The 13,450-nt window shown below is 41.4% G+C and overlaps 1 protein-coding gene across 6 annotated transcripts in view; it reads right to left on the bottom strand.

Moving 5' to 3' along the window:
- The window catches only part of CD47 (CD47 molecule), a 69,397-nt gene extending 57,871 nt beyond the window's left edge, over positions 1–11,526 (bottom strand). For all 6 annotated transcript variants that reach the window (XR_004956851.1, XM_036243804.1, XM_036243805.1 and 3 more), the window contains exon 1: positions 11,469–11,526. Coding sequence is in view for 5 of the 6 variants with exons in the window: in XM_036243804.1 (XP_036099697.1) it covers positions 11,469–11,514 (46 nt within the window). In the remaining variant the exon portion in view is untranslated. The remainder of the gene's footprint in view (positions 1–11,468) is intronic.
- Between the last annotated feature and the right edge of the window lie 1,924 nt (positions 11,527–13,450).

Below are 13,450 nucleotides of genomic sequence, written 5' to 3'. Positions count from 1 at the left end.
CAAAACTAGACAAACTTCTCTGACTGGCAGGTGTAAATGGTTATATTTCTGGGAATGTGCAGTCTGAACCAAGTTTGTGGGCATCCACAGCTCACTTCTTCCCAGTTCTCTCCATTTCTAGCCATGCCGATATTAGGAAGCCCCCGGCAAAACCTGGACTTCCAATTGCATTTTTCAAAACCTTGGAGTTCTGAATTATTTCTCCTGAGAACTAAGCAAGGGGGTTGGGGAGGATACAATGTACTACAGGGAGAGAAGGGGCTGTGAGAAGCATGGGGTCCAGGGGGAGGCTACAGTGTACAACAGGGAGAGAAGGGGCTGTGAGAAGCATGGGGTGCAGGGGGAGGCTACAGTGTACAACAGGGAGAGAAGGGGCTGTGACAAGCATGGGGTGGGGGAGGCTACAGTGTACAACAGGGAGAGAAGGGGCTGTGAGAAGCATGGGGTGGGGGGAAGCTACAGTGTACAACAGGGAGAGAAGGGGCTGTGAGAAGCATGGGGTGGGGGAGGCTACAGTGTACAACAGGGAGAGAAGGGGCTGTGAGAAGCATGGGGTGCAGGGAGAGGCTACAGTGTACAACAGGGAGAGAAGGGGCTGTGAGAAGCATGGGGTGCAGGGGGAGGCTACAGTGTACAGGGGGGAGGATACAGTGTACAACAGGGAGAGAAGGGGCTGTGAGAAGCATGGGGTGGGGGGAGGCTACAGTGTACAACAGGGAGAGAAGGGGCTGTGAGAAGCATGGGGTGCAGGGGGAGGCTACAGTGTACAACAGGGAGAGAAGGGGCTGTGAGAAGCATGGGGTGCAGGGAGAGGATACAGTGTACAACAGGGAGAGAAGGGGCTGTGAGAAGCATGGGGTGCAGGGGGAGGCTACAGTGTACAACAGGGAGAGAAGAGGCTGTGAGGTTGGGATTAGAAAAGAAGGAAAGTGTCACCAAATATGGTGAACAATTTCGAAATGGATAACAGGATTATTGAGTGTCCTTTCCATGAAGTTCTGGGTGTTGTCTGACAGTTTCTTTGGGATTATCTGATTCTATAGGGGCCTGTGCCTTTCACTGTGTTTGAGGGATTTTATAATTTTGTAAGTTGTAGAAAACAAAGAGTAATACAAATCATTTATGTCCACAGAGAGAAATAAACTTTGTTCTGTGATTGATTTCCGCCTGGTGGAAGAGAGGATTTTAAAAAATTACATTTTATTGCCCTAAGGGTGTTGACCAATTTGCATATATTCACAAATTCATTTCAGCATTCCTGATTGCCTACACATTTTTCTTTAAACACCAAGATGGTCTTACCATCTTGCTAGTTTGCTTATTAATGTGTGAAATAAAATATTTGACACATGTTCATTTTATATTTGTTTGAGTCAAGATACTGTTTTCTAAAAATTATCCTTCAATAAGAGATACAAGTGAAGAATTCAGTTATCCTAGTTAACATTTTCAGAAGGCTCTAGGTAAGTGAAAAGTGGTTGGCAAACACTCTACAATTTCATTACTTATGCGTAGAGAATGAATTTCCTACAGAATGCAGGAAGTACTATTGCACTGCATTATTTGTTGTAATGTAAAAAAAAAATCTTACAGCTGAAGTAATTTAAATAGAATTAATGCTGTCAATAAAATTCAAATAAAGCTGACCCTGGATAAACTATAATTTGAATAACCTTTGCACTAATAATTAATAAGGGGAATCCAGAAATGTCACTCTATCTGCTATTAACCACATTCATTTTCTATAAACACTTATTAAAAAACTATTAAGTGGTAAAATGATCTGATCTGGGTTTTCTCTCTTTTGCCTACTGCCTTCGGAAAGAACAGCAAAGTGAAGAAAAGATTTGAAATACAGCCAATAAAGGAACACAGGTAATTAGTATGAACAAGAAAGTTCTGAATAATCAAGATATGCCTATCATAGTCTAAATCAGATCTAAAGATATAAATATAACCATCAGTGATGCCAGGGTTACCAATACATTCAAAATACAATGGAAAATTAGTTTATATTGAACACCAAAAATATTGGACTTGACAATGTGTGAATACAGACCACCAACCTAAACAAGCTCATTCCACAGTCCTGAAAACAGCCAATGTGTAGTTGTAGAGAAGGCTCAATATATGGTAGTCACAGTAGACAAGCCCAGCGCAGACATTTTCTTAAAAATGCAGCAAACACTTATTGAGAATGACCTGATCTGAAACACTGTGATAGGATGTGTGGATACAACGATGACAAAAAAAATGTATGAATTATCTTTTCAAAGCTTGCAATTTTCATTTTGGGGAGTGATAGGTACTTTTTATAACACATGGTTATGTAAGTGTTACCTCCCCTGGATGAACAAGTGCTCTGGGAGGGGAGGAGAGGAATCAGGCTCACAGATTTCTAAGACACTGTTGCTACCAGGGGAACAACAGTAAATTGTCATAATCCCCACCCACTTGGGTGGTCTTCAATCTTTTAAAACATGTTTCATGTAAATTTTCTCTCCTTTGTAACAGCTCTTAAATCACTCTCCTTCTGCAAGAGTTTATCCCATCCTCTCCAAAGCAGGCCCTCTCCTTATTTAAATCCAGTCCCTCAGAGGAGAAGCCAGAGCTTCAAATACTCCCCACCTATAAGTGTACCGGCAAGCGGAACAACCTACACTTCTCCCCCACCCCCATCTTCACTTCTCCTCTTCAGAAATGAATCCCTTCATCTGAAAGCTAGTTTCCATTTCTGCCTCCACACCCATCAATCTCAAGGACTTTCCCTAGCTGACTATCAGCCTCCTACATGCCCCTATTCCATTTATATAGTTTTTTTTAACATTTAAAAAATGCTTGAATATTCACCAACTTAAAAAAAAAAAAATCGTCATATTTGTCTGTGTCTTCCCTAGCATCCTAAAATAATAACCAAAAAGCGTTTCTTCACTTCCATTTCATTTCTTCAATCTCTGCCACCTGGCTGCCATCTCTCTACCTCTATTTACTACAACGGCTCTTGCCAAAGTCACCAATAATCCCTTGTGAAAAATCAATTATGCATGGTTCACTTTCTATCTTAACTTCTCTATGATTCTTGAGCCAGTGGGAAGCTCCTTTCTTTCTTTTCTTTTTTTTTCCTGTTTATATGTATTTTTTTAAAAAATCTTTATTGTTGAAAGCATTACAGGTATCCCACTTTTTCCCCTCCATTGGCCCCTTCCTCCCCCCTCTCACCCCCCTCCTGCTTTCCCCAAACCATTGTCTGTGTCCACTGGTTGTGCATATATACATGTAAGTTCTTTGGTTTATCTCTTCCCAACCTCCAAGAAAGCTCCTTTCTTGCTCTTGTCCCTTGGCCTCTATGATATCTCTGGATTCTGAATTTCCTTCTATTGCTTTGTTCACCCATCCCAGTTTCGTTTCTTTATCAAAACCTATTCTTTGATTCACAATAAATGTTAGTGCTCCTAAAGGCTTCATAATTAGCACTGCCTCCCTTCCCCGATACTCTCCCATATGTCATGGTTTTAACTACCTACACACTTTTTATTTAACCAGGTCTCACCTTTCTCCTTAAGACCTGGGACAGCCAATAGTCAGGGCTGCACATTTCTACTTGGACATACCACTGTTATGTCAAAGTCAACAGGTCCAAAAATCAATTTACCCTTTCCCTACCTTTCTCCCAAATCTTCATCTCCCTATTTTCTATTCTCTACCAGTAGGTCAATCATGCCTGGATCTAAGAATCATGCTGAATTCTTCCCTCTTTGTAGCCATGGAGAATTTTTGGTAGACTTGACCTATTTAATAGTTCCTAAATCCATTGTCTGTTGTATGACTGCATTAGACATTATCATTTTTCCCTTGAACTACTGCCACTGAAGTAGCTCCTTGACTCCAGCCTCAACATCTCCCTATCCCAGCCCCAAAGTATTTACCACAGTTCCCGAAATAAATGTTCTAAATGCAAATGTGTACTCTTTTGCTTGATACACTTTAAAACAACACACTTCCTCTTTTCAGGCTAAATTCTAAGTGCATTAGCATGGAATACAAACTAAGACCTTCAAGGCTCTGTCCAGTCCCACCTCCTGTTGTTCATTTCCAAACTAAGGTCCAATCATAATGACCTTCTTGAAAGTCCATAAATATGCATATGTACTCTCATGTCTGTGCCTTTGCACATGTTCCCCCAGCCTAAAGAGGTCCACACCCTTCACTGGGTGTACAGGTAAGAGCATACACTTTGGAGTCAGACAATGGCTCAAGATTTAGCCCTTCCTAGAGATATAACCTTAGGTGAATTATTTAACCTCTGCATCTGAGTGTCCTTATCTATATGATGTGAAGTGATAGTATATAGCTCTTAGAGACTTTAAGATTTAATGAGATAAGGATCATGAAGTTCTTATCTCAGTGTGTTTCACATACATAGCAAGTGCTCGATAAATAACAGCTAGAGTTGACTAATTTTGGCCCTTTCTGCTAAAGCACATGTAATCCTGTTCCTCTTCCCTACCACTACTCAACTGTACTCATCCTCTCCTTATCGCTCCCTTCGTCCCCTACTCTTATTACTGAATCTTATAATTATTATTTGACTTAACTGATCTCTCCGTTAGGCTCAAAAGGTAGAAAAGCAAGAACAATGTCTTCATTTGGTATCCTATGGATTTAACCCAGGTTCCAGCAAGAGGGACTTAATACATTCCTTATGAATGTAAAATATTTAAAGTATGGCCCGGCCAGTGTGGCTCAGTGGTTGAGCATCAACCTATGCACCAAGAGGTTGCCAGTTTGATTCCCGGTCAGGGCACATGCCCAGGTTGTGGGCCCGATCCCCAGTGTGGGGCATGCAGGAAGCAGCCAATTGATATTCTCTCTCACTGGTGTTTCTATCTCTGTCTCCTTCTCCCTTCCTCTCTCTCTGAAATCAATAAAGAAAAATTTTAAGTATGAATCCCAAGAAAGGAATATCCAAAAATCGTATCAGAGAGTATTCACTCCTCTTCTATATTTCAAAAGAATCCTCCACTTGTTACTTTTTTAGACTTGATTATGGAATCATGAAGCTACATACCTCAATGGAAAATCTCAATTAAATCACTTGCAGGTGAGATGGAAAAGTTCCTTAAAAATGACTTGAATGTACCTAAGAATGATCTCTTTAGAAGGTGATGTATAAACTGGTCTTGAAGGATGAGTAGGAATGTCATGGAAAAGGAAGGACTTTCCAGGCAGAGTTGTAACATGTATAGAGGAATGAAGAAAATTAGTAACTGGAAGCAGAAGATTATTCAGGTGAGCTCTAGAAAAAGGGGCTGGGAAAGATGGTTTAGAAACATTGAAAGGCTTCCTTAAACATAATTCTGAGGAGTCTGGACTTGATAAAATAAGCAATAGCAAACCACTCAGATTTACTTGTATTAAAAAAACATAAAGCAATATGAAGGGTGAATTGAAGGCAGGAGGGGAGAAGAGACTGGAAGGCCATTAAGAGATCACTACAATAGTCCAGGTAACTGGACAACTGGAGAGAAGGCCAAAAATTAAAGTAAAAACAAAGAAGTAAAATCAATATATACCCAGCCAGTGTGGCTCAGTGGTTGAGCATCAACCTATGCACCAAGAGGCCACTGGTTCTAGTCCCAGTCAGGGCATATGCCCAGGTTGCGGGCTCGATCCCCAGTGGGGGACATGCAGGAGGCAGTCGATCAATGTTGATACTTCTCTCTTATTGATGTTTCTACCTCTCTGCCTTCCTCTCTCTCTCAAAAATCAATAAAAGCATTAAAAATAAATAAATAAAAACTAAAATAAAATCAACATAAGTCAGATGTGGGGAGTATGGGGAAAGAAGAGGGAAGAATTAAAGTTGTTAACCAAAATATTATGTGTAGCCAGTTAAACTGTGGATTAACTATAGACAAAAGAGATTCAGGAGACTGAGGGGGGATATTCTTTTAATACTTAATAGGCTGAGTATTAAAGTACCTGGGTACAATGAAATGAAGATGCCCAGTAGATCCCAGGATATATGGATCTAGATTTAAGGAGAAAGGTTGGAGCTACGAAGACTTGGGAATCACCAAGAACTGTGATAACTGAAATTGTAAGCACAAACAAGACTGTCCAGAGAGTCCTTGCAAAGCAATAGAGCGGGTATCAGAGAATTAAATGTTGGGGAATACCAATGTTTGTGGAGCAAACAGTTAAAAAAGAACAAACTAAGGAAATGAGAAGTAATGGGAGAATTAAGTGAGGCAGCAAAGAACTCCACTGTAGACACCAAGAAAGGGTCTTGATATGGACAAAACAGATATTAATAGGATAAGTACAAATAGCCTCTAGATTAAAAATTACATCATTAGCTTCCTTATCTGTAGTAATGTCAACAGACTAGTGGGATGAGAAGTCAGACTGCACTTGGGAAGTAAATGGGAGGGGAGAAAGGAGAGACAGTTATTTTTTCTTAATAAATTTGGCAGTCTAAGGAGCAGAGAGAGAAGGTGAAAATGGAGAAGTGTGCAGACAGGAACAAGGGCAAGACTTGTTGGTTCTTCTTGTTTGTTTTTATTTTTATTTACTTATAGTTGAACCTTTGTTCTCAAACTTAATTCCTTCCAGAAGGCTGTTCGAAAACTGAAGTATTTTTTCCGATTAGAAATTACATAAATTGAATTAATCTGTTCCAGACCCCCAAATGATTCCCTGTTTTAATCTTTCTTATATATAGTACATGTCTAATGTAGTGTTTCATTTATAAATAAACACATTAAGAACAAAAAGGACATGAAATGTAAATAAAAATTTAACAAAAAGTAAATAAAATATACAGTAAAAAATGAAAATTTAATAATAACAATAATAATAATCAGCAACAAAAACAAAAAACCACAAAAATATTCACAGCACAATTTCCTGAGATGTTAATAGCGGTAAACTCACACTCACACACTCTCTCCTTTGTCTCCTGAGAGTGTGACTGATTATACAGGTATCAGTATGAAAGGGTTGTTGGGTTGAGAAGTGAATTGTTCGAGATGGGAGACATTCGAGAACCAAGGTGTGACTGTATTTATTGTTTGTTTGTTTTTAATACGGGGTAAAACTTAAGCATGTCTGCACTAAGGTGAAAGAACCAATGGAGAAGGAAAGATACAAGACTGAAGAATTAAACTGATTAGGTAGGTGTCTAAGATGGTGGAGGTGAAGAGCTGTAGACAGGTGATCTTTCCCTTAAAAAGGTGAAGAGGTATACTTCGGGAACTGAGAGAGAAAGGAGAAAGAGATAAAGGTTGCCTAAGATATTATAGATGAGTTTAGAAATGGTGGGAGGGAAGCTGACAGAGACTACACCACACATCACTATTTTTTTTGCGGCAGAGTAGGAAGTTAATTATCTGCTTGGAATGGATGTTCAGGAATGGGATGAGAAGTCCCAGCAGTCACTAAGGTAAATGAGGCAAAGCTCATGAGTAAAGATATCTGCTAAAAATGAATCTCTTTTTGCCATCAGACCCTGACCCTGGTATGAAAAACTGGAGCCTCAAACTGAATCAGGTTAGAATTAGAGTTAAAAAAAAAAAAGGATTTAGTCAGATCTCTCCTCAATAGAGATCAAATAAGGTCTGGAGTAAAGAGGGGGTTCCACAAAGTGTTTAGTTCTGACTCAAAGTAATCCCCCACTAGATTTTAAAGTGGCCTTACAAGAATTGAAGTGGTTGAGCTAGAATTACAGTTTAAAGTCAGCAACATCCAGAATTAAGGCCTTATCAAGCACCTAAAATATATTAAGAACCACTGAAGGATAAAAACAAAAAATCCCTACTATCTATAAACAACATTTTATGTTATTAAGAGGTATCGAATTTGAAATGTGTCTCTGTGTCAAAGAGGGCCTTGCAAAGTGCTTGGAGAACAGCAAAGGCTCATTCTTGGCTTGAAACAGAAAAAGCCATTTTGACAGACCCTGCACTTGCCAAATCCCTGCCTTGTCTTTTAACCCATACGTGTAACATGTATTCAAATATGTACAAGTATTCTCACACCCTAGGGTTGACCAGATTCTGAGCCATATGCAACTGCTCCATGGATATGGAATGAAACAGAGGAGGGTGTAGCTTCTAATTCCTGTTTCACCTCCACATAACCACAAGGAGGGAAAACCCAAATTCTATTGTTTTTGTCTTGGTCTGTCAGAATCACATTTCCTGGGTGCTCTGTATTTTTTTACTTTAGTATTACATATGAGTTCAGTAAAACTGATCCTACACTATTATTCTTGTTCTTTTAGCATATAAAAAATATCTGCACTAGTATAAGTGAAAGTAGCTTTATGATAACCCAAGAGTACATTATTTAGGCTAAGACACAAGATATAAAAATATATAATTTTTTTATCTTTTATAAAAAGATACAACAGCAAAAACCTAAAAGATGGGTAAATGGCTTTATAAAAATTGTGTCACAAAAATAACATTAATGTATTAAAAGCAATGCCTATATTAGCAATAGTTGAATTGACATTAAGGAATACAAACTTAGTTTTAATAATATGAATAATAATTTTGGATTTAGGCTATCAATTTCAGGAAAAACACCTATTTTTCATCTTTAGAACCTGGCCTTTAAAAATCTCCATCAACAGCCCTGGCCGGTTTGGCTCAGCGGTTAGAACGTCAGCCTGCGGTCTGGAGAGACCCGGGTTCGGTTCCCGCTAAGGGCATGTACTTCGGTTGCAGTTTGTCCCCGGCCCTGGTCGGTTGTGTGGGTGGCAGCCACTCGATGTGTCCCTTCCACGTCGATGTTTCTCTCTCTCTCTCTGTTCCTCTCTCTCCCCACCCCACTCTACCTGAACAAAAAATGGAAAAATGTCCTTGGGTGAGGATAAAAAAAAAAAAAGAAAAACAAAAATCTCCATCAACAACTCAGTAGCAAAGATAAAACATCTGCCAAAATACAGATGACAGCATGAGCAAATGTCCTAATGGCAGGCATTTAGTATAATGCTTTAACACACTGCCTCCAGACTGCTGGGGCAGCCCCACAAATAAGTACTTGTAAATAGGCAGTTACTTCCTTAAAATGGCAACTTGTGTTTAAAAGTAATATTTTTTTTAGGAGAAAACAATTTCTTTTAAGCAAGCCAAATTACTACTAGACTTAGACAATAAACATGTTTTTAAATCATGTATACCCTGGATTTTAAAAACTCACTTTGAAAAATTATTCAATTACTCATTCACATGCTGTCATTATTTGAGTAAGGTTTTATTTACCAGTTTGTGAATACCACTAAAAATGTTGATGTGCTTTTAAACAAAGTATAATTGGACATATGGGGGATGGGGAGGAAAGGATTATAATAATTCATTCTGCATCTTGTAAACCAATACAGGGGGTTACAGTTTGCCTGTAACTAGATGGGATGAACATTTTAGATAACCTACTTTACTACAAAGGTCAAGTGAAACTGTAGAGGCTACCAATAAATGCACTTTGATTACCAGTCATTTGTTAATGAAACTGAAAGCAAAATTGAAGTTTTAGTATAAAGGAACATACAAATTCATGGACTTCCTTACTCATTCCAGATTCTAAATTCAGTCTCTCAAATACCTTGGTTTATAACTACTTGTGTTCTAAGACTATCAGCATCTCTTCACACATGCCCTTTTAAAACTAAATATTAAACACACACAAAAATCCATTGTATCTAACGACAAATACTATCACTTGCTGGTTTATATTCAACTCTTAACAGAACTTAAATGCACAATGCTTCTATTCTGTTTTTTTTGGTTTTTTTTTCCAGGTTATTAACTAAGTACAATAAGAGACCATAAATTCTGAATTTTATTACTCTATAGGGACTTCAGCACACTGATAATATATGTAAATGAGTGCTAATTATACATGATCTTAACTATTAGTAAAGGAGGCCTAACAGAATTCCAATCCCCAAAAGTACCATTCTAGCAGTTCTTTCTAATCTACTTGAAAACAGGACCCCTGTTCTTAAAACAGTACATGCTTTATAAATTTTATTCTTCAGAAGAGCTTCTGATGCCTACAGCCTGAATTAGTGACATTTTATCACAAATTTATAATCTGATTCAATAATCTTTCTGACCAGAAAAAGGTTTCTGAAAGCAGTATTATTTTAGCTATTTTGATAGTAATAGCAACAAGCCATTAATGATAATGACAGGGAACACTACTTTATCTAGATGATAGATATAATGATGATTAACAGCTCCAACATCTCAGGATATTCGGAGAGAGGGGAAAGTGGTAAGCAGGATCTTATGAGCATCTTGAAAATAGCTGAAGTCACAAGCCTTTATGCACGGCTCAGTGATGCTAATAATCAGGTTAAAATCTAATTTTTTAGTATTCTAGAATGAAGTATAACAATTGCTTGTTACAGCTACTCAAACTCAATTTGAATCTTGGGAAAAGTTCGCAAAGGCTCTACAGATGTAAATTTTACAGGCCCTGCCTATAGAGCCACACACACACACACACACACACACACACACACAAGTAATAATAATCCTCCCTCAGTATTTAGGAAGCACACATTTAAAAACAACAAACAAACCAACAAATGGGTTCCAAAAGCTTGGGGCCAACACGTCTTTGGCGTGGAAAAACACCAAATTCCACTTCGCTGCAAATATGTTTTGACTAGGGGTTACTGTCTTCATATTTCAAGCGAAATCTGTACTACTGTTAAACGATTCCCCAGACACAGTGGGGAAACTTGAATGAGCAATCTGGACTGTATTAAAGTGGTTGGTGGGGCGTGGAGGTAGCGAGTTTCCAGGAAGCCTATTTCTAAGATTAAAAAAAAAAAAAAAAAAAAAGGCGGCCAGAAGAGTCTTCTGATTAAACGGTGGTCTGGAAATAAAACTTAATTGTACCCGTCATGTCCCCTTAACTCCTATGTTCATGTGGGAGGGCAAACAGAGGGAAAAAAAAAAAATACACCGTCTTGCAGACTTCGGCAAAATGCGCACTTCCATCACCAGAGGCCGGGGCTCTCCCACTCCCTCCATCCCCAGTGCATTTAAGCACCGAGGGGGGAAGAGGGGTGCGAAAGAGGGGGGACCCTAACAGCTGCCACCCACTCGCCTGCGATCGCGCCCTTTCTTCCTACAGTTAATTTGTGCGCGAGGTGCGCGGTCTGGAGTCTTGGTGTGTGCATCTGGAGGCGGAGAACGGGGGAAGGAGATGAGCCCCGCTGTCACCCAGGGGAGATGAAGAGGAGGGAAAGAAAGGAAGGAAGGGGGCGCCCGACTACCCGCGGGGCCCTTCCACATTCGCAGCGGGGCGGGCAGGGCCCGCACGTCCCGCACCCGGCCACCCTCGCCAGGGCGCCGCGGGGCCAGCCGGGGTGCAGCCCACACGCCCGCGGGGGCGCCGCGGAGGCGGTAAGACGCGAGCCGCAGAGCCAGGATCGAGGGGCCACTCACCGCAGGACGCCGTGCCCAGCAGCAGCAGCACCAGCAGGGGCCACATCGCGCCGCCGCGGGGTCGCCGCCGCCGCCGCCGCCGCCGCCGCCCGTGTCTGGAGCAGCCGCCGCCGACTCAGAAGCCCGCGCCGCTGCCTGTCACAATCAGAACCCACCGCCCAGGCTGCCGGCCGCGCGCACGCTGCTCCCGCCGCTGCAACCCGCTCCCCCGCCCGCCGGCCGCGCACGCGCACGCGCCCTCGCCCCAGCCCCGCCGCGGAGGCCGCTGACGCGAGTCCTCCCTATTCGTGGACTCGAGAAACGTTCCCTCTGGCTCCGCCGAGACCCGGAGCCCGCTCCCGGGAGGTGGCGAAGGTCGGGCTTCCCGGGCACGCCCCGCCTCACCCTCCACCATCCCCGCGCTGGGTGCGTGTCCCCGCTCGCCACGAGAGGCTGGGCATGTGTTCCCACGCTCGCTGGGGACTTCAGCGCACCCTGCTCTCTCCGCGCGTTCCTTCCTGCTTCTCGCATCGCCCTGGGCCCAGCGGGCCTCCCTCCACTGCCCTCGCCTGCTTGGGGAAAAAAAAAAAAAAAAAAAAATGGATTCAAAATGTGGCCCCAAGCCACAGTATGAACAAGGATTTTTTTTTTTAATTGAATTTATTGGGGTGACTTTGGTTCGCAAAACCATACAGGTTTCAAGTGTATAAATCAATAAAACATCCTCACACTGCATCTGTGTCCATCGCCCCAAGCATAGTCTCTTTATGTCCCCAACTCCCCCCTCCTTTGCCCACCTCCACCAGTCGCACTGTCTGTGTTATGTAAATATGCTTTTTTGCTAATCCCTTCCCCTTCTTTCAATATCTCACGGAATTAATTACACAGGCCACATAATGCAAACTGAAGCAAAAGCCTTTTTAAAACTACCAGTAACATTTATCCTAAATGATGAACTCTCTTGTCACGAAGTCAGGCTCTGGTGGCTACTCTAATGGGCTGCATATCCTGTCCGCTCGCTCCTTTGGTTGTTTTTCTCTCACCTGCTGGAAAAGAAAGTAATTTCCCACCACACTCTCCCATGTCTCCAAGTCCTCTACCCATGGCATCTCCTCCATCGCAACCCATCCCCATAGTAATAAAACCCAGGAAATAAAATCTCCACTCTCTGACACTCTGTAGCAGCGCATTATATAGCATGAAAGTTTTAATGGTTTTCTTGTGTAAACCTCTTTCCCAGAGCACTATCAATTCTTTAAAATCAGAAAACATTTTAAGTATTACCTCCTCTAGGACTTCCCATTCAACTGGGCAAACAGAAGGGATTTAATAAATGTGTTGATGTGACTTGAGATAAGCATTGCTCCAGTGAATTTGATTGTTCTTTTAATGATTAAAAAAGGAACGGAAAGCAGATATGTCACTAACACAATGGTGAATAATTATGGTGGTCATGATTTGAATGGCAACTTTGACACCCTGTGGCTATTAAAGGGACTGATGGATTCTCCTCCAACTGCTGCATATATGGATACAAAAGAATCATCCACCGGACTTAGAGCATTCCAGACATTGTGTATCACAGAGCAGCTGGTTGGCTAAATAAGGCTGTCAGCTGTCCCTGAATCCAACTGAACCCCCTAATGCTGAAGAGTGACTGGGAAGGACTGTCCCCAAACTTCAGAGGTAGCATCGGAATGATGATCCTCTGAGAGCTGCTGAGGCTATGTGCTTAAGGTAGCTATGTGCAGAAAATGGAGTAGTCTTAAGTCTGGGGAATAGGAGGCCACCTGGGTGACCACCGTGGCTCTTGAGAATCCAGCTGGGATGTGTTTTGATGATGGGGCAAGAGGAGGCCTAGGTTTGATTATCTTCTGTGATAATTTTCCCCAGTATCTAAATACCTTACATTTCTGTTTCCCTTTTAACATTTCCAGCCATTTTTATTTGGATTTTGAGCTCATCTCATCTTTATGTAAAGGGTTTCTTGGGTGGAAGGTGAG

The sequence above is a fragment of the Molossus molossus genome, unplaced genomic scaffold (assembly GCF_014108415.1).
Source record: "Molossus molossus isolate mMolMol1 unplaced genomic scaffold, mMolMol1.p scaffold_m16_p_5, whole genome shotgun sequence".
Taxonomy (NCBI): domain Eukaryota; kingdom Metazoa; phylum Chordata; class Mammalia; order Chiroptera; family Molossidae; genus Molossus; species Molossus molossus.
The sequence above is the reverse complement of the archived record's forward strand: the minus strand, read 5'-3'. Positions and strand labels throughout refer to the sequence as shown.